A 21,027-nucleotide genomic window follows, 5' to 3' on the forward strand; every position below is an offset into this window, starting at 1 on the left:
CTTCTCCGGGCTCGCTTGCTTGCTCTCTGGGCCGCGGGGGAGCCGGGTAACCCTGGCGGGGCTGGGTAGCGGCGCAGGTAAGAAGCGGCCTCTCCCCAATCCCGACGAGTGAGTGGAAGCACAGCGCGGCCCAAAGGCCAACGGCAGCCGGGAGCCAGCCGCGCCGCTGCCGAATAGTCTTTGTTCGCCGGCCCGCACCGCCCCAGGAGCGGGGTAGCCCGACCTGCGTGCCGCTGCTGGGTGCGCGTGCGCGCTACCGCCCGCCCGCCTCGGGAGCGCGTCCGGCAGGCTGTAAAAGCTCGCTCCGCCGCAGCTGGCGCGTGTTCGTGGTCGTGGTGTGCTCTCGGCCGGTAACCAGCGGCACGGAGCGCGCGGTCGGTTCAGGTGGTTGTGGCCGGGTACTGAGCGTCTCGGCGAGAGCGGCGCTGCCAGTCGCCCCGTAGCTCGCACGATCGGGGGAGCCAGGCAGCCTCAGCGGGGTCCGCCCAGCCCAGCGCCCACAGGTGAGCGTGCTGCAGAGAGGAGGCCGAGTGACCTCGCAGGGGCGAGAGCGACCGCCCTGATGGGGCCCTCTTCCCGACCGGTCCCCGGCTTGCGGCGGTCTCTGGTCGGTCGCAGAAGGCCCCGGCGCGGCCTCAGGGCCGGCTCGGCCGCCGCAGGGGAGAGTCGGGACAAGGCCCCGCCGCGGCCTAAGCGCAGCGCAGGCGTCCGCTTCCCTGCTGACGGACGGGCCCCATGCCACCGCCCGCGATGGGGGTCTGAGGCAGCGTGACCCGGGGAAGCGAGGTGCGGCGGGACCTTCTTGCTCAGCCGAGCCTGCGGGTCCCGAAGTGAGGAGGGACGGGGCCCCGCGCGGCTGCGAGCCCTTACGCTGGCCTATTGTGAGGCAGGCTGAGGCGGGGGCCTGGCCCGGCTCATGCGGAGGGTCTGGGCCGTGGGGCTGCCCCTTTGTGGTCTCGGAATCGGCCTCGCCGCTCTGTGCGCTTTGTGTTCGCGGAGCGGGCCCTGGCGCTGCCAAGGAAGGGCGGCGAGGGCGGCCCTACCACTGCGGGCCTCCGGCGGCGCCTCACTGCCTGCGCCCCGGCGGGCCCCGCTGCCGCAGGAGACAGGTTGCCGGGGTAAATGGGCCGCTGGGTGCTCCTCTGTGGTATTTCCTGGGAAGGCTGCTTTCTCCCTCCTCTCTAATCTGATGAGAGCAAAGACGGGGGGGGGGGGGGGGGGGGAGGGGGGAGGGGGAAATCTTGCTTATCCCACGGCTTCTCCTGTAAAATTAAAAGGCTGTATTTCTCTTCCCTTCTCCACGGATTTAAAAGGACAGGAAACAATAGCGATTGTAGTAAAAGGCAAAGCTTCTAAGTATTTCTTCAGGAGAAAAACTAAGTTTCTTTTCCGATAGTGAACTGGTGGCACTTCTATTACAAGCTCACGTTTCGTTTGTAGCTGCAAATATACAATATTTCTCCAATATTATCTCTTCAGCTTCTGTTTCAACCACTCTGGATGAATACTACCTTTCCTCTATAATAAACGGTTTACTCATATGCTAAATAAATAGATAAAGTGGCTTAATTTGTGTAGTGTGGCAGATGAGTGGATGTTAGGAAGCTCATAGCTAATTGGACTAGGTCATGAAGGACATGGGATATTCCACACATGGGATGTAGTTTCACTTGTCTGTTTAACTCTGAGCCTAGCACAGTGCATGCTAGATGGGGAGGAAAAATGGAAGGACTCTTCTCAAGCCTGAGTTATGCAAGCTGATCTTCAAGAAGATTTGGGGTATTGGAATACAGGTGGACAAATAGAGGCTTTTATGATAAAACATGAATTTCTGGGCCAGTAACCTGTTGTAGAAAATAACTTTGGGGGGCATACCTAAAGAATAAATTGATTAGTTCTGCTTTTATAATATATTCTGCACCCTAACACTGATGTAAAAACTGAGTGTTAAAAATAATTGTGTGAACTTAAATAGAAACTAACATTCTCCTATAGTTACTCCTATAGTAACACACTGGTATTAGGAAAGAAGAAATAACAGAAGATGTAGCACTGCACAAGCTGTATTTCAGCAGTAGCTGAAGACAGTTTCAGTTCAGACTGCTAGTGGTAACTTGCTGTGTTGCTGTCACCAAGGTGAATGTGAAATGGACCAGTTTTAGTTCCAAGTTTAGCTGAAAGCTAATCACCTGTGAGGAATGGGTAACTACTACCTGGTTCACTTCCCAGAGCAGGTTGCTCTGGGAATGGCTTAACATGGCTCACATGTTAACCTGTGAGCCAGTGCTGCTGCAAGAGATGTCATCTTCTGTCATTGTGAGTGTGCTTGGATTTAGTCAAAGTGTAGTCTTACAGCTAAGAAAGACTGGTCTAGCTCTCTGTTGCCAGCTTGTTTTCAGTGTCTTCCTAGTGTCCGATGTAAGCACTCATGTAGGTGTGAAAGACTGATCTTGCTGAATACCTTACCTTAAAGAGAAAGAAAACTAATGGGTAAAAGGCAGTGCAGCCATTCAGTTTGATAGCAGCTTGTTTTTGTTTGTAGAAATCGTGGAATTGCACCCAGACATACTGTGTTTGTGTGCCTGGAGGGAATCATGGAGCCTCTATCTGGTGGATTGTTCTTTGTGCTGTATATATTTTGTTCAGTTGTTTGTAGTAGTATCTGAAAGCTCTGAAGAAATACTAGAACTGAGCAGTTCTTAAGTGTTGCTAAGGTGTTTCAGAACCATTAAACATATAGTGTTGCTACTTTCTCTTTGAAAGGTAATTATAGAATCATAGAATGGTTTAGGTTGGAAAGGATCTTAAGATCATCTAGTTCGAACCCCCTGCCATGGGCAGGTCTGCTTCACACTAGATCATGTCACCCAAGACTCTCTCAAACCTGGCCTTGAGCACTGCCAGGGATGAAGCGTTTACCACTTCTTTGGGCAACCTGTTCCAATGCTTCACCATCCTCACAGTAAAGAACTTTTTATATCTAGCCTGAACTTCCCCTGTTTAAGTTTAAACCCATTTCTGCTTATCCTATTGCTATAGTTCCTGATGAAGAGTTCCTCTCCAGCATCCTTGTAGACCCCCTTCAGATCCTGGAAGGCTGCTATGAGGTCTCCATGCAGCTTCTCTCCAGGCTGAAGAGCCCCAGCTTTCTCAGCCTGTCTTCATACAGGAGGTGCTCCAGTCCTCTGACCATCCTTGTTGCCCTCCTCTGGACTTGCACCAACAGCTTCATGTCCTTCTTATGTTGAGGACACCAAAGCTGCGCACAGTACTCCAAGTGAGGTCTCACACAAGCAGAGTAAAGGGGTGTTAGGATCATCTCCTTTGACCTGCTGGTCATGCTGCTTTTGATGCATTCCAGGATATGGTTGGATTCTGGGCTGAGAGTGCACACTGAAGGTGGCTCATGTTCAATTTCTCATCAGTGAGCAGTCCCAAACCCTTTTCCACAGGGCTGTTCTTAATTACTGCACTGCCCAACACAACTTTGTGGAGCACCTTAGAACAAAGATCTTAATCCAGTTCTCAGGTCTGTGAAAATGGGCTCTTAACTTTGTGGTTTTGTGTTTTGAAACCTCACAACCTTCTGGCATTTTTTGACCAGGTGTAGGACTCAGAATTTGCTAGTCTTGTGATCAGATAGTTTAATCTTCTTAAATTACCTCATATTGGTTTGGAAATCATGTTTGAAACATGCTTTGATACGCGTTTGTGTGTCAATACATATATAATCCCACTTTAAGGTGTACAAGATAAGCTTCTTATTTTTAACTGAAGTGAGTTTTTAAATATATGTAACATTGTTCACTTTTGCCTGTATATGAGCCTCAAGTCTTGTTCTGTTCCTCCTCCTTATGTGCATGTGCAGTTGCTTTCCTGTAAAAGCTATCAAAATGCTCTGCTTATCTATTGATTTCTGACTGTTTATTTTGAAATACATATGCACACATGTGTATAATATATATTAAAAAATCATTAGAGGCACAAAATTACTTTGGTTCATAGGAATTTTCCCCCCCTTTTGTGCATGAAAGTGTCAATGCAGTTGAGTTAATTTGTATAGGGGTTCATCACTACATGGCCCATATCTGTGTGATTATGCAAGTACGGTAAGGATATAATTTGAAGACTGGTTGTACAGGTGTGACTGGGGAATAAATTGGCTGGCAGATGTTGGTGGTGTACTATAAAATTTTAGCCTGGCTTTGTGCTAAGTCAAGTATAATCATTAGAAAGGAAATTATACAAATAAAATGTACTCATTCCCTAACAGAAGTTGAGATAGACATTCTTTTAAAAGAGCACCTGTAAAGCAGTAATTTTAAGAACACTTTTATGCATATTAAAACCAGCTGCTTTGTGTAACAGCTTTATGTTAAAAGCTAGTGTTCCATTTAAGGGAAAGTTGTTCCATGTGCGATCACAATTCTTCTATGGATGTACAGGTGCTCATCTGCTAGAGGAGTTAGGAGTTTTTAGGAAAAAAGATTATTTAATAAAGGGAGTTTCTTAATAGCATATGAGGAAGTAGTTTTAGGCTTGCGTGTGAAACTTTATTTCTTCATTTTTGAGTGTTTGATCTTCCAACCCAATATGTTTTTGTAAAATTCATGTAACAGAAGGCAGCTCAAAAGTACTTAAATTTACAGTTGTCCTCTGGATAGTGAGTCACTGTTAACAGTTGATGTTTGCTATTCACCACTGCAGCATAGGCTCAAGTTTTGATTTAACTGCATACCAGAAGAGAGGACAATATTTTGCAGAGAAGGATGTAGTCACGGGTGTTGAATTTAGAAAGTGCTGATAAAAAGAGCATCAAGCAGCAGAAAGATACATCTACTACCATCACTTCAAAACCATTTATAATGTCTTGTGTTTTGTTTTCTGATGCAGACTCAGGCCTGACTTCAGAGCAGTCATGATTGAATTTTAGTTTTGCATGCCATGAACCATTTCCCAGGCAATACAAATAGTGACATAGTGAGTGCATTCTGCTTAGCATTTGAGATATACCTAGTCAGAATTCAGTGGCCATTAAAGAATATAAGAATGCTGAGAGCTGCTCTTCTGGTGAATTTGAATCACTTGCTACTAGAGTTGGGTAGTTGGATTTTCACAAAGAAGGCTGAAGCATTTTTTTTGGGGGGGGTAATACAAGGATCCCTCTAAAGAAAGGTTACTTTATTTGCTTTCCGTAAAATATCAGTGTGGAATTGATGTCACAGAAGGAGGCCTTCAGATTGGCCTAATGCAGTAGAATTAGTGAGAAGGAGCTACCCTGTCTCCCTAATTTGTCTCTTTGATGTACAAAATACTAGAATGAATAGAGGGCAGTTACTCATATGTGAAGAATTGGAAAGTAAACAGTTATTGAAGTTTTACTATTGCTAGCTGTAAAAACAGAGATGTTAAATAATTTAATATGGTGTCCTTTAGTGTATAATGATACTTAGTTATTACTAACCTTAAGTAGATTTAGATAGGGTCTACAGAATTAATTTCTGTATTCTTATCAAGTTAATATGTTTCCTTCTGCATTAATGACTGAAAAACATGTAAGAAATGTTTGAAAAGCCTGTAAAAGGCAGGGAAGTACTTGCTTGTGGTGACTCAGAAACTTGTGACAGAGCAGGAGCTAAACCCATGTTGCCCATGCTACACAATAATGCTCTATTACCACTAATCCTTTTATGTATGCATATATATATATATTTTTTTTTTTTAGGTTTCAGGGAATGCTCAGTCTTTAAATGTGACACAGTTGTCTGGGGAATGATCAGTTCAACCCATTTCTGTTTGCTGTGTCTCAGGTTGATAATGCGTGCTGGAAGAGTGCTGTTACATCAGATAAAGCCACATTCTAAAACCTGCTAAAACCTTTTCATGAAAAGTAGTAGAGCTGTTGCTCTGTGCAGGAATACAACCATGGTAGAGTTGTCAGTAGCCAAGTTTAGGAATCTGAGTAACATTGTAGTAATGATTTTTAAAAGATTTTTAATGGTGGCAGTTGAATCCTTGTGCAACAGTACTACAGAAACAATTGATTCAATACTGAGGAGTGGGGAAAACAAGTGATTTCAGTAAACTGGACTGGGTTTAACAGGAGCATATGTAATTCAAGGAATGGATGTTAGAAACACAAGACACACAGCAAATGGGAGTTCAAAGAAATAAAGTGCAGAAAAGTTTGGAACCATGAGAAATGTGAAAGCACCAATCTGCTTTTGCATTTATTTTACTAAGGTCTTACATTTGTTATAGTGTAAATAATATCAGTGCTCTTTATTTTCTACCTGAATTGGGTATCCACAGTAGGAAAATCTTACTTACAAAATGTAGAAGTTACCATTTAAAAATATGCACTTGATTCTTTACATTTAAAATGTTGTGTGTTTTATTTTTATGTTGTGCCTCAGAATGACTAGAGGTTCTGTGTAGGTTAGTACAAGAAGGCCTGAAAATTTAATAATTTCTGATAAGTCAAGTCAGGCTTCCAGTAACACTCTACGTGCTGCTGGAGGTATGTGTATGCAGATTTTATGTTTCTCATAACTTAGGGCACCTAGATCTGTACTCTGGAATCAGTTATCTCAGTTCTCCATGCCCACCCCTACATGTTTGCCCTCTACAGGTCACATTACCATTCTTCACAGGGTTCCACTATCAACAAGACTACTTACAGGAATACAGAACAAATTAAGCATGGCAAGAATAAATTATTATTTAAGATGAAAATATGTATGGACCTAAGCAATGCACTCTTTTGGGGAGAATTTAATAAAAATAGTCAATATACATAAACTTGTCCTGGCCGCTCCTACAGAGTGACTTTGTGTGTCATGATCAGTCTCTTATAGGCCAGGTCCTCCTTGATCAGGTCTGGTTATTCTGATGGTCTACTCACTAACTGTTTAGTTATGCAGGAAGTATATTGAGCATAAAATAGGTCTTGAATTTGAATGGGAGTAATTATCACAGAAAGACTTTGTATGTGAAGACACATTGAAGTACAGGTTCTTCTTATAGTATTCAGCCTTACTGAATTAAGGTAGGCGCTTCCACACCATATGCCACACCCTCCTCGTCTGCCACAGACACAGGAATGGTGATGCAATATTGCATGGCAGTTACAGTATGCAGTGGAGAATATAGGTTTTGCAAAATCAGACTGAGGAAAGAACCACAGCCCCCAAACTGTCACACTCAGTAGGATTTGCTGTTAATATTTACATAGTTTTGGTTGGGATTTTTTTTTTTTTTTTTTTTTTTCCTTGAGCTGATAGAAGTTGTATACAGAGCCCATCTGTGATACCTTATAGAACAGAATCAAGTGCTTCCTGCTTCACATATTTATGGATAGTAGTATATGTTACAGCATGAAAAATAACTTGTTGGTTTTTTTTTTTGGTGCTGTTATTAATTCACCTTGAAGCTGATCCTCCTGTATGCCTGCCTGCCTTTTTATTGCAACATTCTATGTCTGGAACTTTTTAAGAGGTAACTGACTACCTGTGTTTATAGAAATTACTGGGCTGAACTATTGTTGGAAGGTGATCCTGATGAAGCTTAGTTCAGTGTGTTCTGTGCACTGTGAAAGGAAATCAGATATTACTAAAAAAATAAAACCCATTTCCCCTGGTATTTACTGTTTGCATAGAGTTGTCTGCATTTTCATACGAAATTTTTCTTACTTTGTTAGATTCGGTGGTTTGTGCTATCTTTATTTTGAAACCTTAACTTCTGCTTTATCTCAGTTAGATTTTCTGTGATCATACTACAGCAGGCTGCCAAAAGGCATGTTCAGTTTGGTATCTGAGAAGGCTAGTGTAGGACAGCTGCTGGTTTGAGTTCATACCATAGTTTTTCATGGTATAGGTTCTGTTTGTAGGCATGCTGGCGGTTCAGGTGTCCTGTGTAAAAGGAAGGCTCTGACCATTGACTTGACTCCTGGAACTGAGGTTACAGAGCTAGTGAATGGAAAGAAGACAAGGCTTTTGTCACAGAGCCCAGCTTCAGTAAACTGCAGGAATGTGCACTTACACAGCTTTGAGCAGTATTTCTGTAGTACCATCATCACACCTCTATAGTAGATGGGATTCAGCAGTGTCAGTGAGATAAATTATTTGCTTTTTTTTTAAAGGGGAAAAAACGGTGAAGTCCAATTTGGAAGTGTTCCATGATCTTTCTAATTCAAGTGTTTGGTTTTGATTTGTGTTTAAAGAACGATTCTTTTTCTCTATATTTTTGTTTATATAAGGAAGGTTATTTCACTGGCTAGTTTGTGGCTTAACTTTAACAGACTATTTTGGGTTGGAAGGGACCTTTAAAGCTCATCCAGTTCCAACCACCTGCCACAGGCAGGGGCACCTTCCAGAAGACCAGGTTGCTCCAAGCCCTGTCCAGCCTGGGCTTGAACACCCCCAGGGATGGGGCAACCACAGCTTCTCTGGGCACCTTCTGCTAGGGCCTCAACACCCTCACAGGGAAGAATTTTTTTTCTAATACCTAGTAAGTTACCCCACATATCAGTAATTTTTCCTATTATTGCTTATACCTATTTATTTATTATATTGTTGCATTTTCTTTCCCTAGTGGTGGTATTTGATAAATTGGTTTTAGTATAGCTAGAATTTTAAGGAATTTCCTTTATAGCTCCCCTAGCTTTTGCTTTCTGTCCAGCTTCCTCTCCTTTAATCTCTGAGAAAATGGGGGAGATGCACATCCTATTTTTCTTTATTATTTGTTTATGGTCTGTGTTCTTGTAATTGCAAGACATATGAAAGCTGGAATGTTCTCTGATAGTACAGTACAGAGTGAGCAGTCCAAACTCAGCTTTTTGCTATTAATCAGACATTTCTAGTGTTCATTCTAGAATGAAATTTGGGGGTTTATCAGTTAGTTGTTCTTTCTCTGAACTTTGGTCTTCAGTTAGCCTTTCTCTGCCAGGCTGGAGTACCACAGCAGTATAGTCTCCAATATTCCATGCTAACTTGGATCTTGATTCTTTAAAGTATGGAAAATTCTGTTCAGCTACAGTATGGGTTACTCGCTTTTTTTACATTGATGAAGTTATTTGTTGCATTTAAAACTTGCATGACTACAGCATTCAGAAGTTACATGATGACAACATTAAGCTGTAGTCATGGCAGTAGTCGCTTGCTAATACGGATTGTAGTGTTGTATGTCTTCTATGGTGCACTCTTCCTTAATTTTATATTTTAAAGTAGTTGGAAAGAAAAACTTCAGTAGCTAGGAAAACACCTCTTGGGTTGGTATTTTATATTCTGGCATTGTTAGGCAGGAGAAGTAGTTAATGATAGTGGTGAAGCAGAAGTCAAAGGACACTAGCCAAGGCTTAAGTTTTTGTACTGGATTAGAAACAGGTCACTAATTTGATGGACATAATATTATCGTTTCTGTTTACGTAGTGTTGTTTGGATCTGTATCTGATATGCAGTATGTGTTGAATTTGGAGAAGACCTGGATTGCCCACTAGCAGTGACTCAATTGGTTATCATACTATGTACACGAGAATATATTTGATAGCATCAGAATACTGAGCCTTAGGGTCTGGTGGCTCACTGCAGAGGTAGCCATGAAGAGGATGACTGATTCCATGATTATATAAATCCATTGGGATTTCCTTTCCTGGTGGTTGGGAAGAGGGGTTGGTAGGGAGTGTCTTGAGGTGCAAGAAAAAAACTGCCTGCACTTCCAGGTAGGCTAGGTTACTACAAGGTGATGGGAATTGTTGCAATTGTGTATGCAAAGGAGATGAACCAGAGAGGTATGTTTTGGAAAATGAAATCATCTTGCAAGTTGTGTCAATTTTGCATTTTTTTTGAGGGGCTTGCTCTATTATCTGTTACATTGGATTGCTCTGGCTTTTGGCTGTTACGCAGGAAATTGGAAGCCCTGAGGTGTCTCAAGTAATAAATAGCATATAGTTAAGGGCACTAAAGAAAACTGTCTGGAAGAGTTGAAAAAAAATCATAATTAATGAATAAAAACCAGAGTGTATAGAGACTAAATTGTGTTTTGTAGTTGATTAATAATTTGTCAGGAACTGTCTTCTGGAAGTTTTGAAGTAGGCCAGTAGGTAGAGAGGCAGTGTATAACCTCGGATGTACTTTTCTGTGCCCACTGTTACTTGCAGGAGCAAGCATGCATTTGATATTAAGCATGCCAAGCCTTTGTACTCTAAAATCATGCAAGAGCTCTGGGAGATAAATTGATAGATTTCAGAAGGGAAAACCTTGGGCCCTCAAGTGTCTTGGAATTTAAATAGAAATTAAAAAAATTAATTCAAAAATACTCACAAGCTATTCACTGGGACAGTTGTGCATAATGCACTTAATGTTACATGTGTTTGATTGCTGAGGTGTGGGTTTGGTGGTGGTGAGGCTAATATATAGTATTTTCACTAGAACCTGCTAAAACCCTTTTCCCTTCTGTTTTGCTGTACATTAATGATTATGAGTGCAAGAGGGGACAAGGAAAGGTAGATTCCTTGGAGGATGACTCAGAAATAGTAAGTACATGTAGTTGAAAAGCTGGCTTTTCCTTAGACCTGTAGATGTTACCTCAGCCATTTAAGACTTTTCATAACTGAGCAGGCATGCTACAAAATTATGGTATCCTAAGAATTTTTTAGAAATTAATCTAATGCTACTTTGAAATTTGTGAGAAAGCTCCCAACGTAAAATAGACTGGATCCCCTTTCTAATAAGAACAAAGTGTGCTTTATAATCCCCTTCATTCTCAAGATAATATTCACTTGGGACTTCTGTATCATTAACACTTGCAGCTTCTTGGGCATGATATTATGTACTTAGAGTATACTTGTACATGTGCACACATTCTTGTTTCTAAATATAGATACACTTCTTTTTTCTGTTGCATTCACAAAACCTGCTGCTGCTGCCGCCAGGGAAATATTAGTCACTCTTTAGTATTTTCAGTTTACTGTTTATAACATTTTACAGATGTTACCAATCTTTCTCTATCTTTTTTTTAAGATCTTATTTACACCTGTTTAATGAGTGTTTTCAACAGGTTGTTTAACTTTCAGGTTTTGGCACTCCTTGGCTTACATCCCATCTTAGAAAAAGTAACCTGTTTTTTTCTACAACTTCAAACACTATCATGAAATGTTGTCATTTGCAGTGCCCTGTAACAGGGGATTGGTTTTAAAAGTCTCATTTTCAAATATGAATGTAAAGTTTAAGAAGTTGACAGACTTCGTGTAACTTTGTTGATGGCTGTAATGCATTAAGAATGCATTTTGTGTGGAAGTCTCTGAATTCAATTAGTTCTGAAATGTGATTGAAAAAAAAAAGATTTTATTGCATCTGTGATAAGACAGATCCTATTCTTACACCACTCTTCGGCATTATAGAATCAGAGAGTTTTTTCTCTCTTCCAGCCATTTAGATGACTCTACAGGAGTTTCCTGGGGTTTTTTTCCCAAAACCAATATTCAGATACTCTTTCAAAAGCAAATTAAAATGTTAAATCTGAGTATTAGTCTGTTTGTTGAGGGTGAAGATTTTGGGTAAGTGGGTGGTATTGACTTGAATTTGTCAAAGGTACCCCCCCCCTCCCCCCTGTATTTTGGTGCAGGGCAGGAGAAGGAGAGGTAATTTCTGGAGTGGTGTCTGAAGCCAGCACCTTTGAAAGATGAGCAGCTGAAAGGGTATCGATCCCTACTGTTAATTCTGTGGCATGTGAGGTGTATGATTGTTTTGAGCTTATCTTGAGACTGCTTTCCTATGCCTACACCTCAGCTGAGCTTTTTAAACAGTGGATTGATTGTATCTTCCTCTTTTCACTGTCACTTTTTTATCTGTCTGGAGTTTCAAAGGCTTTCTCTCTTCAGGCATTGTACATTACATCAGTTTAGCAGGGCATTCACTAATTTATGGAGTAGCAAGTGATTTTGTTTTGGGGACAGCTGCTTTACTGCAGAAGGGAGAGCCCAGGGCACACTTCAGAAGGTGCTCTTGGTTTCTCAAAAGCCATGTCGGTACAGGTTTTCTTCAGCTTTTCTGTGTTGTTTGGAAGCTTTCTTGACTCCTAGCAGGTGGGGATATGTTGTATATTGCATGTTTGGGGGGAGACTGAAGCATGTCTTGTACTATACTGATAGTTTTCGTTACTGGTGATGGGGTGTTATTTGCATGTAGTGGAGTGCCAGTACAAGCTTCCATGGTCTTCCTTGAACAGGACTTGAATTTCAAGTAGTAGGGACACATTTTCAAAGACAACTTTCTTTATTCTTATACTGTAGCCTTTTTATGTGACCAAAAAACAATTTATTGCATTATGTTCTTCTATTGCCCTACTGGAACTTGTACCTCCATGATTTTGCTGTACTTACATCTGTATTCCATAATGCTGAAGGTTTGATGAGCCCAGAGTGTGTGCATCATGCAAGTATGTTGACTTGGTTTCCAACTACTTTATCCTTAAACTGTTCTATTTTGTCAACAGTCCACATGGACATTCGACTTTGTCACATTTTTCCAAGTCTGTTGGCCTTTTCCTAGGGTTTTGTATGCTTCTGCTTCATAGAAATGATGAAAATTCATGTTGAACAGGTTCTTTACAGATACACAGTGGAAACTACTAATTACAGCAGTGTCCTTAAAATAGCGGCATCGGGAAAAGAAATCCATGTTTTGAATGCAGTCTGTAGCTTTTTAGAAGCGGTTATTTGGGGAAGATAATCAGATCTGTATCTGAAGAGAACTGGTTGTAGCACGTGAGACTCACGTACCGGTGTTGCGGGGAGCTCTGTGTGCAGGTGCGAGGGGGCGGCGGTGTGCGCGGCGGTCCTGGGCCGACTCGGGCCCTTCGGGGTGTCCGTGCTGGGGCCAGGCGCTGCCCGCGGTCCAATGGGTGCCAACGGCCGCCGGGGGCCGCCCGCGCCGCCCTGGGCCGCCGCGCCCTACCCTCTGCGGCCGGGCGGAGGCGGGGCGGGGCCGCCGGGGCAGCCAATGGCCAGTCCGGGCCGCGCCGCCTCAGCTGCTGGCCCGCAGCCGGGCGCGGGGCAGCGCCGGCGGGAGGGGCCAGCCCGCGGCGGGACGGAGGTTGGGGGAACCATTTTGGGGCGCTGGGCCGGAGCGTGGGGGCAGCCGTAATGGGGGGTGACAGCAGCGCTGGGAGCGGAGCGGTCCCGCCGGGGATCTGTGCACCCCGGGCAGCCCAGTGGAGACGCGATGAGCTCCTCCGCTCCCCATGACGGGGAGATCAGCCTCCAGCTCGCCGCATTCGTGGAAGGGAGTGCTGTGTGCCTGCCTGCCGGGAAGTAACGCCAGTAAGGGGAAAGGTAGCGACTTGTGTCTCGCGGTGTGCGCAGGGCTGTAAGCTGTTGTGTAGGAGCTCTGAAAGCGTGTCCCTCGGGAGGCCTTGGTAATGTGTGCAGCTCACCCCTCCCCAGAACCGTGTTGAGAAGTTCCTCAACAGCTGTGTGCGTTCTGGTGTCAAGGACAGAGTTTTTCTTGCTCTAGAACTAGGAAATCTTAAAATGCACTTTTCGCTCTTACTCTTGTTTTTGTTTTGTTTTTTTTGTTGCTAGGGTTTTATTTGTTTTTTAATTTGTACAATCTCTTGAATAATTTATGTTGTAGGAAATAATACTTTGACAATGACACTTAGCCCTAGCTTGTCACTGTTGCTTAGAGACTTATTCCCAGTGTATGCAGAGATAGTAACACATCGTGTATTATTACCTGTAGTACGGCTTTTGTAACTAAAAATGTGTTTTATTTCCAGTTCTATAGTTACTTTTATGTGGTTTGTAATTACATGTTTTTGATAGTTTAGTAGGTTAAATATATTGTACTGTCAACACTTCTGTTTATGCTTGACTTGTACTTTTCAAGAGAACTATAAGAAATTCTCACTTTTCCATCATGATATATTATTCATCTTTGTGTTAACAGGAGTGATGAAAATGTAGGCTTTGGGCAGGTTTAGGCTTGGTGAATTTATAGTTTTATCCAGTTTCTTCCTTGTGTGCTAATCTCAATGGCCTGATTCACAGACTCCTGCTCGGTTTAATCCCCTGGTCGTTAGGACAGTCCTCAGTTGTAGGTGTGTGTGAAGGTTGGTCACACACAGAAACGGTGATAAAACAGGGCTGTACGGTTCTCTGTAGTACGTGGTTAATTTCTCTAGTACTTTAAGGCTTAGGAGGTTTAAGTGGGAAGTACCTCTGTGCATAAGGTCTCCTGCAAAGTTGGAAGGTTGCTTAATTTAACTGTTGAATGGGCCCCCAGAGGTGTAATTAAAGAAAGCAGAGCTCACCCAGCCTGTCAGACTGCCCAGGGAACTGGTCTAACGCAGTGGGTTCACCAGTGTTATCTGTGGGTTAGTGGGGATCCCTGCATCAGGACCTATAGGCACAGGGAAGATGAAACACACACAAGTGTTTCTGAAATGCGTGTTTACAATATTCGAAGGGAAACATACTTAGAATCTGACATATGAATATGCATGTGATTCGTCATTGAGCAGCCTGATCTAGTGAAAGTGTCCCTGCCATGGCAGGGGTTGGAACTGTATGACCTTTAAGGTCCCTTCCAACCCAAACCAATCTGTGGTTCTAAGCTCTTTCCAAGTGAATACCATGATCAGATTTTTTTTCTCCCATGTTCAGTTACTTTCTGTGTATAATTTGTTCTAGATTGTAGAACTGCAGCATGCCATAATGAGTCTCCCACCTACAGGTGCTGAGGAAAAACAACAGAAGTGCTCAGTTCTCACAGAGGCCTTTACCATTTGAATACCCTAGCAACAAGCTCATGTGGCATTGCTTCCCCAGAACATCTATTTGATTTGTCACAGATCAAGTAAACTTTTGAACTTTTCATCTAAGCTGGAATGCCTTACAGTAGGTAAATGAAGCCAGAAGATAGAAACATTCCTGTCATATCTCTACAGTATCAGTTAAAGCCCAGCATTGTTTGAGTTTGGTTAATTTTTTTCCCCCAAAGATGGGAACTGGGTATCTCTAATCCAAGAAGCCTGAGATGAAGGAAGAGATTTTGAGGGGTGAGATGGTGCTGTTATTGGGCATGTGACCAAATACTGAATCTTAGACAGTGTTTTTCTAGCTCTTGACTTGGGAGAGAGGTGCTTCTGTAGAAGAACTTGAAAATGCTGGTCTGTTTACTTTTTGAATGTCAAGGGATAAGTTTATGTTATGTTCGAGTCTCTTAGTTCCTTTGCTGCATTGCCTGAACAGCGCATGTCTTGCAGAAGTATGCACAGTATGCTGCTTTGAGCTATCTAGTCCAAGTATGAGTAAGTTTGCGGGTGAAATGATGCTAAATATGGGAAGCTTGCCTATTGCCTAATATTCCCATGTCAAACAGCAAGGTGATTAAGGATGAGATTTATTTTGAAAGCTTTATATGTATGTGACAGATACAGAGCTGGTGTACTTGCAGGGAAGCACTTAAGGTGGTTGAGAATTTTACTGTGTAATGGAAGCCAGTTTTGGATAGCATTTAACTTCCGTCACTTAGGATGGCAAGGTTTATCTTTTCAGACTGGACTGTTTATTTTTTTCTGGTAGTACTAGTAATTTCTTCTGCACGGGAAGGAGAGCTGGGGGGATGAATCCATCAGTACTTTAACTGGCCTGTTTAATGTTTGAGCAAGGTGCTTAGGCAGGGTTCAACTTTTGTATGGGGATGTTTGAAAGGACAACTTTAGTGTGAACTCCACTGACTGAAACTTAACATCTCTTAACATGCCTCTTCAAATACGGGGAACGTTTGAGCTCTAAGATGTTAAAATTCTGAAAGTAAAATTTTTTAAAATTTCTTATTTGGGAAGTTCAGTCAAATTCTTGTGTTTTCTTTTCTTGTATCTTCACAAATGGTTTAGTTCAGGAAGCTGAAGCAGTGGATGTGCTTTACAAGCCTTAGTAACAGTAATGAAAATGGAGAGTCAGTGCCCTGTTCTGGGGAACAAAACAGTGCAGTGAGCTCTGAGCTATGGTTTTCCTTGCTACTGGTTTTCAATTTAAAACAAAACAAAAATACAGTAAACATGGTCACTGAGAAGGTCATATCTTGAAGATCATGTCTGGTTTCTCATCTCACTAAATATGCAGGAACTTAAAATTCAGCTTTAGAATTGCTTCATAGTACTCCCAGTTGTTACACCCAGTGGCCTGGGTGGAGTTATTTTGTAAATGCAATATTAACACCACCCCCTCCCCCTTCAAAAACAAAACACCAACAACAAACTTTGAGGATTTCAGTTTTGTTTTCAGTGTATCTTTACTCATCCCCCTTGGAGTTTCCAATAAGTAAATTCTACTTCAGAGTAATTACGAGAACTTCTTCACTTGTTACATCTGCATCTTGTGCAACTGTTTGTGTTGTATGCAGCACAACTGATATTCTCCATGTAACATACCCCCAGTTTGTATTACGTGAAGGCTTTTCACTGTCGTTTGTATCTGGTTTCTTTTGAGATCTCTTTGTAAATCAAGCAAATCTGTATGCAGAGGAAAATCAAATGTGTCTGGGTACTCATTCTTTTTTCTCTGTTCTGTTGCAGAAATGAGCCGTCAGACTGCTACAGCACTACCCACAGGTACTTCAAAGTGTACACCGTCACAGAGGGTGCCTGCACTGACAGGCACTACAGCTTCCAATAATGACTTGGCTAGTCTCTTTGAGTGTCCTGTGTGTTTTGACTATGTGCTTCCACCAATTCTTCAGTGTCAGAGCGGCCATCTGGTTTGCAGCAACTGTCGCCCTAAACTTACGTGCTGTCCAACTTGCCGAGGCCCGCTGGGATCCATTCGTAACCTGGCGATGGAGAAAGTTGCCAATTCTGTACTGTTCCCATGTAAATATGCCTCTTCCGGATGTGAGATAACTTTGCCACACACAGAAAAAGCAGACCATGAGGAGCTGTGTGAGTTTAGGCCTTATTCCTGTCCGTGTCCTGGTGCTTCCTGTAAATGGCAAGGTTCTCTGGATGCTGTAATGCCACACCTGATGCATCAACATAAGTCCATTACAACACTTCAGGGAGAAGATATAGTCTTCCTTGCTACAGACATTAATCTTCCTGGTGCTGTTGACTGGGTTATGATGCAGTCTTGTTTTGGCTTTCACTTCATGTTAGTATTGGAGAAACAGGAGAAGTATGATGGTCATCAGCAGTTCTTTGCAATTGTACAGCTGATAGGAACCCGCAAGCAAGCCGAAAACTTTGCTTATCGGCTGGAGTTAAATGGTCATAGACGGCGATTGACTTGGGAAGCAACTCCTCGATCTATCCATGAGGGAATTGCAACAGCCATTATGAATAGTGACTGTCTAGTCTTTGACACCAGCATTGCACAGCTCTTTGCAGAAAATGGCAATTTAGGCATCAATGTAACTATATCCATGTGTTGAAATGGCAATCCAACCTCTTGAGGCCAGTGTTTAAATCGTTGCATTTAATTTAGCTGAAACTAGGGTAACCACCTTTGACTGTCGGATGAATTATTTGGTAGATGGAGGCTAGACATATATGAAGGTAATAAAAGGAAAGGCTCTTAAATTACAAAAAGCAGTTGCATGTAGTAACACTAATATATTTAAAATAAGTCAACAGTAAACCACTGAAAATATATATACACCCAAAATGGGCATCTTTTGTATTAAGAATTGATTCTACAGAAAATGTTGTAAAATAATTCTAAAACCTTGTTTGTAGATTGATTGTACTGTTGAAAAGGATACTGTTTTGTGGTTTTATTTGTGTTTCTTTTCCTCCACCCCTTTGACTGACAAGCCATGTTGAGTGGTCTGGTCTCTGGCCACTGCTTCCCTCCCTCCCTGTCCCCCCTTTGTAAGTCACTACATAGTATTGCTGCTGTTTGTGTATATTTTTTGTGTATTTGCTGATTTTTATTAACTTCTAGTTTTTCATTAAATAAATATGACTTTCTTTTCTGTAATTCAGGTTTTTCTCTTTTTTGTATCTTTTTAAAAAATAATTACCGATGTCATCTTTTGATATGCACAGTTACTATGGTAGAACTTCTGTTTCTGTATGTTTGGTAAATTTTGTCTCTTTCCAGTAGTCAAATCTTTGGTGATGCTGTTCTTACTTGAGCTATTCTGTGAATGTACAGAACTCGAAAGAAGTAATTCTGTTGAAAGATATATCGGTAAAGAAAGCTCTAAAAACAGGTCAAGATGTTGTACTTTGAGTTATCTTCTACCAAAAAGGAACAACTACTAAGAATTTTGTGAATTATTATTTTGTTCAAATTCAGGCTTCAAATTTACAGATGTTTAGAAACTTGATTGCATCCTTGTATTTGTTGTTTGCAGTACAAAGAAGGTATTATCTTAAGCAGTATTTCAATTACAAACCCAGACCATTTGCTTAAAAAAAAGGCAGTCAGAATGAGATGCTGTCAGTCTTTTTATGTTTGTCATTGAGAGAATACCTGGCAAGTTCAAAACCAAAACAACCCAACTTCTGCTTTTTGCATTAGCTCAAAGTTTGGCACATTGATACTCTTGCTTAGTTTTTTTGTCTTCATGGCTTTTGGTTGTTACTAAAGGAACTGTCTTGAACTGATTTCTGTATGTTAGTGACATGACAGACGTTACAATGCAAACAGTCTCCTACAGGTGTGACTCCCTAGACAGAAAGCCTTTTGAAGGATACTGGGCTTTCCACAGTCCATCTGTATGTGAAAGATTGAGCCATAAATGTATATGGTATTTGTGTTCCAAGTCACAGACACACAGAATAGACAAAGCTGAAAAGCTGTTTGAAAAAGATCTTTGTCAAACCTGGTGGTAGTAGACATGTGATTGGGGAGGTAGGCTGGCTATTAACTACTTTTGTAACCCATTAAAATACGGTTTTGCTTACTGTGCACTGTCTTAACTTTCTTGTCAGAGGTTGATCTACTAAGACAACTCTTGCTCTTACTATTTTGGTGCATGATGAGGTAAGTATAGGTAAGGAACTCAAAATCCATCAGGTTGGATTAATAAAGTACTACAGAAATAGCTGGCTTTGTGTAGTAAAAGTTTCACTTAAAATCTGGTATTTAGGCTGTTGGAATGGCACACAGATTTGATTTAAAAGATGTACTGGTGCCTTGTGGCAGTAGATAAACCACTTCAGAAATCCAGCAATCTGGCATCTTTTTCTGTATGAATATACAGTAATTATTTGCAGTCTTCCAAATTCTGTAATTGCTCTCACCTAATTAAGCCTGTCTGCATTTACCTCTGGTTTGTCTCCTGGTCTTTGACAGAAACTTGGCTAAATACTTTTTGATATTTTGAGGGATACACTGACTTGTGTGTGATCAGCTGCTTGGGACTTGCATTTGCTTGCTGAGGTCAGCTTGTTTCCAGCTCTCTGGTCTTGTCAAGAAATCTGTATGGAATATGGGGTGTCCATCAGATGGAATGATTAGAGATTATCCTTAGGCCCAGATCCTCAAAAGTATTAGAAGCCTGTTTCAGTGGCTAAACTCTGTTAGAGTTTGAGGGTATGGTGAGTCAACTACACTGATACAGAAATAGAAAACATACTAGAAGTCTGTACAGTTCACTGCCTTATTTAAAATAAATGGTGTATTAAAGTCTGGCATTGTTGTGACAGTAGCTATTTATTCTAGAGAGCATTGTTTTACTTTGCTGTATTGGGAGTATTCACATTTAATAGATGGGCTGAAATGCAGTGTATCTTGTGTTTGCTAGCTGTTTCCATTGCTTCTCATTCCCTTTGGGGGCGGGGGGGAAGACTTTCAAGGAAAATGATTGTCAAATGTGGATGTTAATGTCTGGGTTCTGCTTGACATTTTTTGCTAGTTGGTTGCAGTAGTGTTTTAAAATTGCAGCAGGCAAAGCAGTGCATTGGATGATATACCTTTGTAGTGTTTCCCCAGTTGTCTAGTTTGTATATTCTGTGTTCAGGTATCTTGTAAAGTGTTCTGAGACTCACTTGGTGGTTGTTGCCTCTTACCCTTGCAAGGTGCCTAGTGAATGACTGAAATAGAATTCTTAAAATAGTGAAACATTATGATTTTATTAGATTGTCTTCGGTGACATTTGTAAAATCTTTTGTAATCAGGTACAGAAATACAGAATTTATTACTATGGTGCTGTTATGTTCCAGGTAAATCAGCTTTCTGTCTATGGAAATGAAAGCAAAACAAATCATTACTTTTGATCTATAGGCTGCTTCTGTAATAGCTTTTATCAGTGACACAGTTTGCAGTTCATGAGCACACTCCAGTTTGTTTCAGAATAAATGAACAGGATGAAACTGTAATATATGGGGCTTCCCTTGTGGTTGACCCTAGCATGAAACAGTGAAAAACTCAAGGATCTTACATTAAAAAAGTTTAAATTCTATCCACACTCACATTCAAGGGAAGCCAAGACAAAGCTGTCAGCTGAGATGGGACACTGACAGACTCTTTCTTAAACATGCTTGATTTTTCTTACATCACTTGCAGTGTGCAGTACCTAATGCATTGTGATGATTCAGTGTTCTCTTGGTATCGTTTAAACAATTCACTCTTTATAGGCTAACTCCAAACATAGGCACCCCAGGCTCAAAGTGACAGCTCTTCTGTCAGGTAATAAAGACACAACATATTGTCCCTACAAAATCTAACCAGGCTTTTTTTGTAGTCTTCAAGTGTGCTCCACCTCTTGGTGCTGACAGTACAATTGCATGTACCTGAACCTGAGTGCGTCCTCTCCCTCCTGTCATGAGAATTAGAACATTCCAGTTCTTTGGAGTAGGTTCCTGCATTTAGGTTTGAAAAATGTCTGCATAGACCTTGCCACAAACCAGAGGTGAGGGTTGAAAGGACTTAGTAACTTGGACCATATTGCTTCTGTTCAGCTCCCTTAAGCATATTTTTTTTAGATTTCAAACCCCTTATTTTCTCCTGCTGCTGCTGCTCCTTAGTGTATTGAATGGCATTTCCTAAATAAGTAAACTGTTGGGCCAAATCAGTTTACT

At 41.7% G+C, this 21,027-nt stretch overlaps 1 protein-coding gene across 4 annotated transcripts; it reads left to right on the plus strand.

Moving 5' to 3' along the window:
- Nucleotides 1–271: 271 nt before the first annotated feature.
- On the plus strand, nucleotides 272–19,639 carry SIAH1 (siah E3 ubiquitin protein ligase 1). 4 transcript variants are annotated; one of them, XM_031051964.2, is made up of 2 exons: nucleotides 272–503; nucleotides 16,579–19,639. In XM_031051964.2, exon 2 carries the CDS (start codon nucleotides 16,581–16,583, stop codon nucleotides 17,427–17,429), a length of 849 nt encoding a protein of 282 aa, XP_030907824.1. In that variant the 5' UTR covers nucleotides 272–503; nucleotides 16,579–16,580; the 3' UTR covers nucleotides 17,430–19,639. The 4 variants fall into 4 exon arrangements, with proteins under 4 accessions (XP_030907824.1, XP_033929089.1, XP_005152263.1 ...); XM_034073198.1 differs by lacking the exon at nucleotides 272–503 and adding an exon at nucleotides 7,431–7,497; XM_005152206.3 differs by lacking the exon at nucleotides 272–503 and adding an exon at nucleotides 13,144–13,330.
- Nucleotides 19,640–21,027: the final 1,388 nt, after the last annotated feature.

The sequence above is a fragment of the Melopsittacus undulatus genome, chromosome Z (genome assembly GCF_012275295.1).
Source record: "Melopsittacus undulatus isolate bMelUnd1 chromosome Z, bMelUnd1.mat.Z, whole genome shotgun sequence".
Taxonomy (NCBI): domain Eukaryota; kingdom Metazoa; phylum Chordata; class Aves; order Psittaciformes; family Psittaculidae; genus Melopsittacus; species Melopsittacus undulatus.

What these genes read in the sequence shown, in the direction of transcription:
- SIAH1 (XM_005152206.3), top strand. Translation starts at nt 13,240, where the DNA reads ATGACGGGGAGATCAGCCTCCAGCTCGCCGCATTCGTGGAAGGGAGTG. An exon ending in TAACGCCAGTAAGGGGAAAG is followed by an intron (nt 13,331 to 16,578) that starts GTAGCGACTTGT and finishes GTTCTGTTGCAG; the next exon opens with AAATGAGCCGTCAGACTGCT.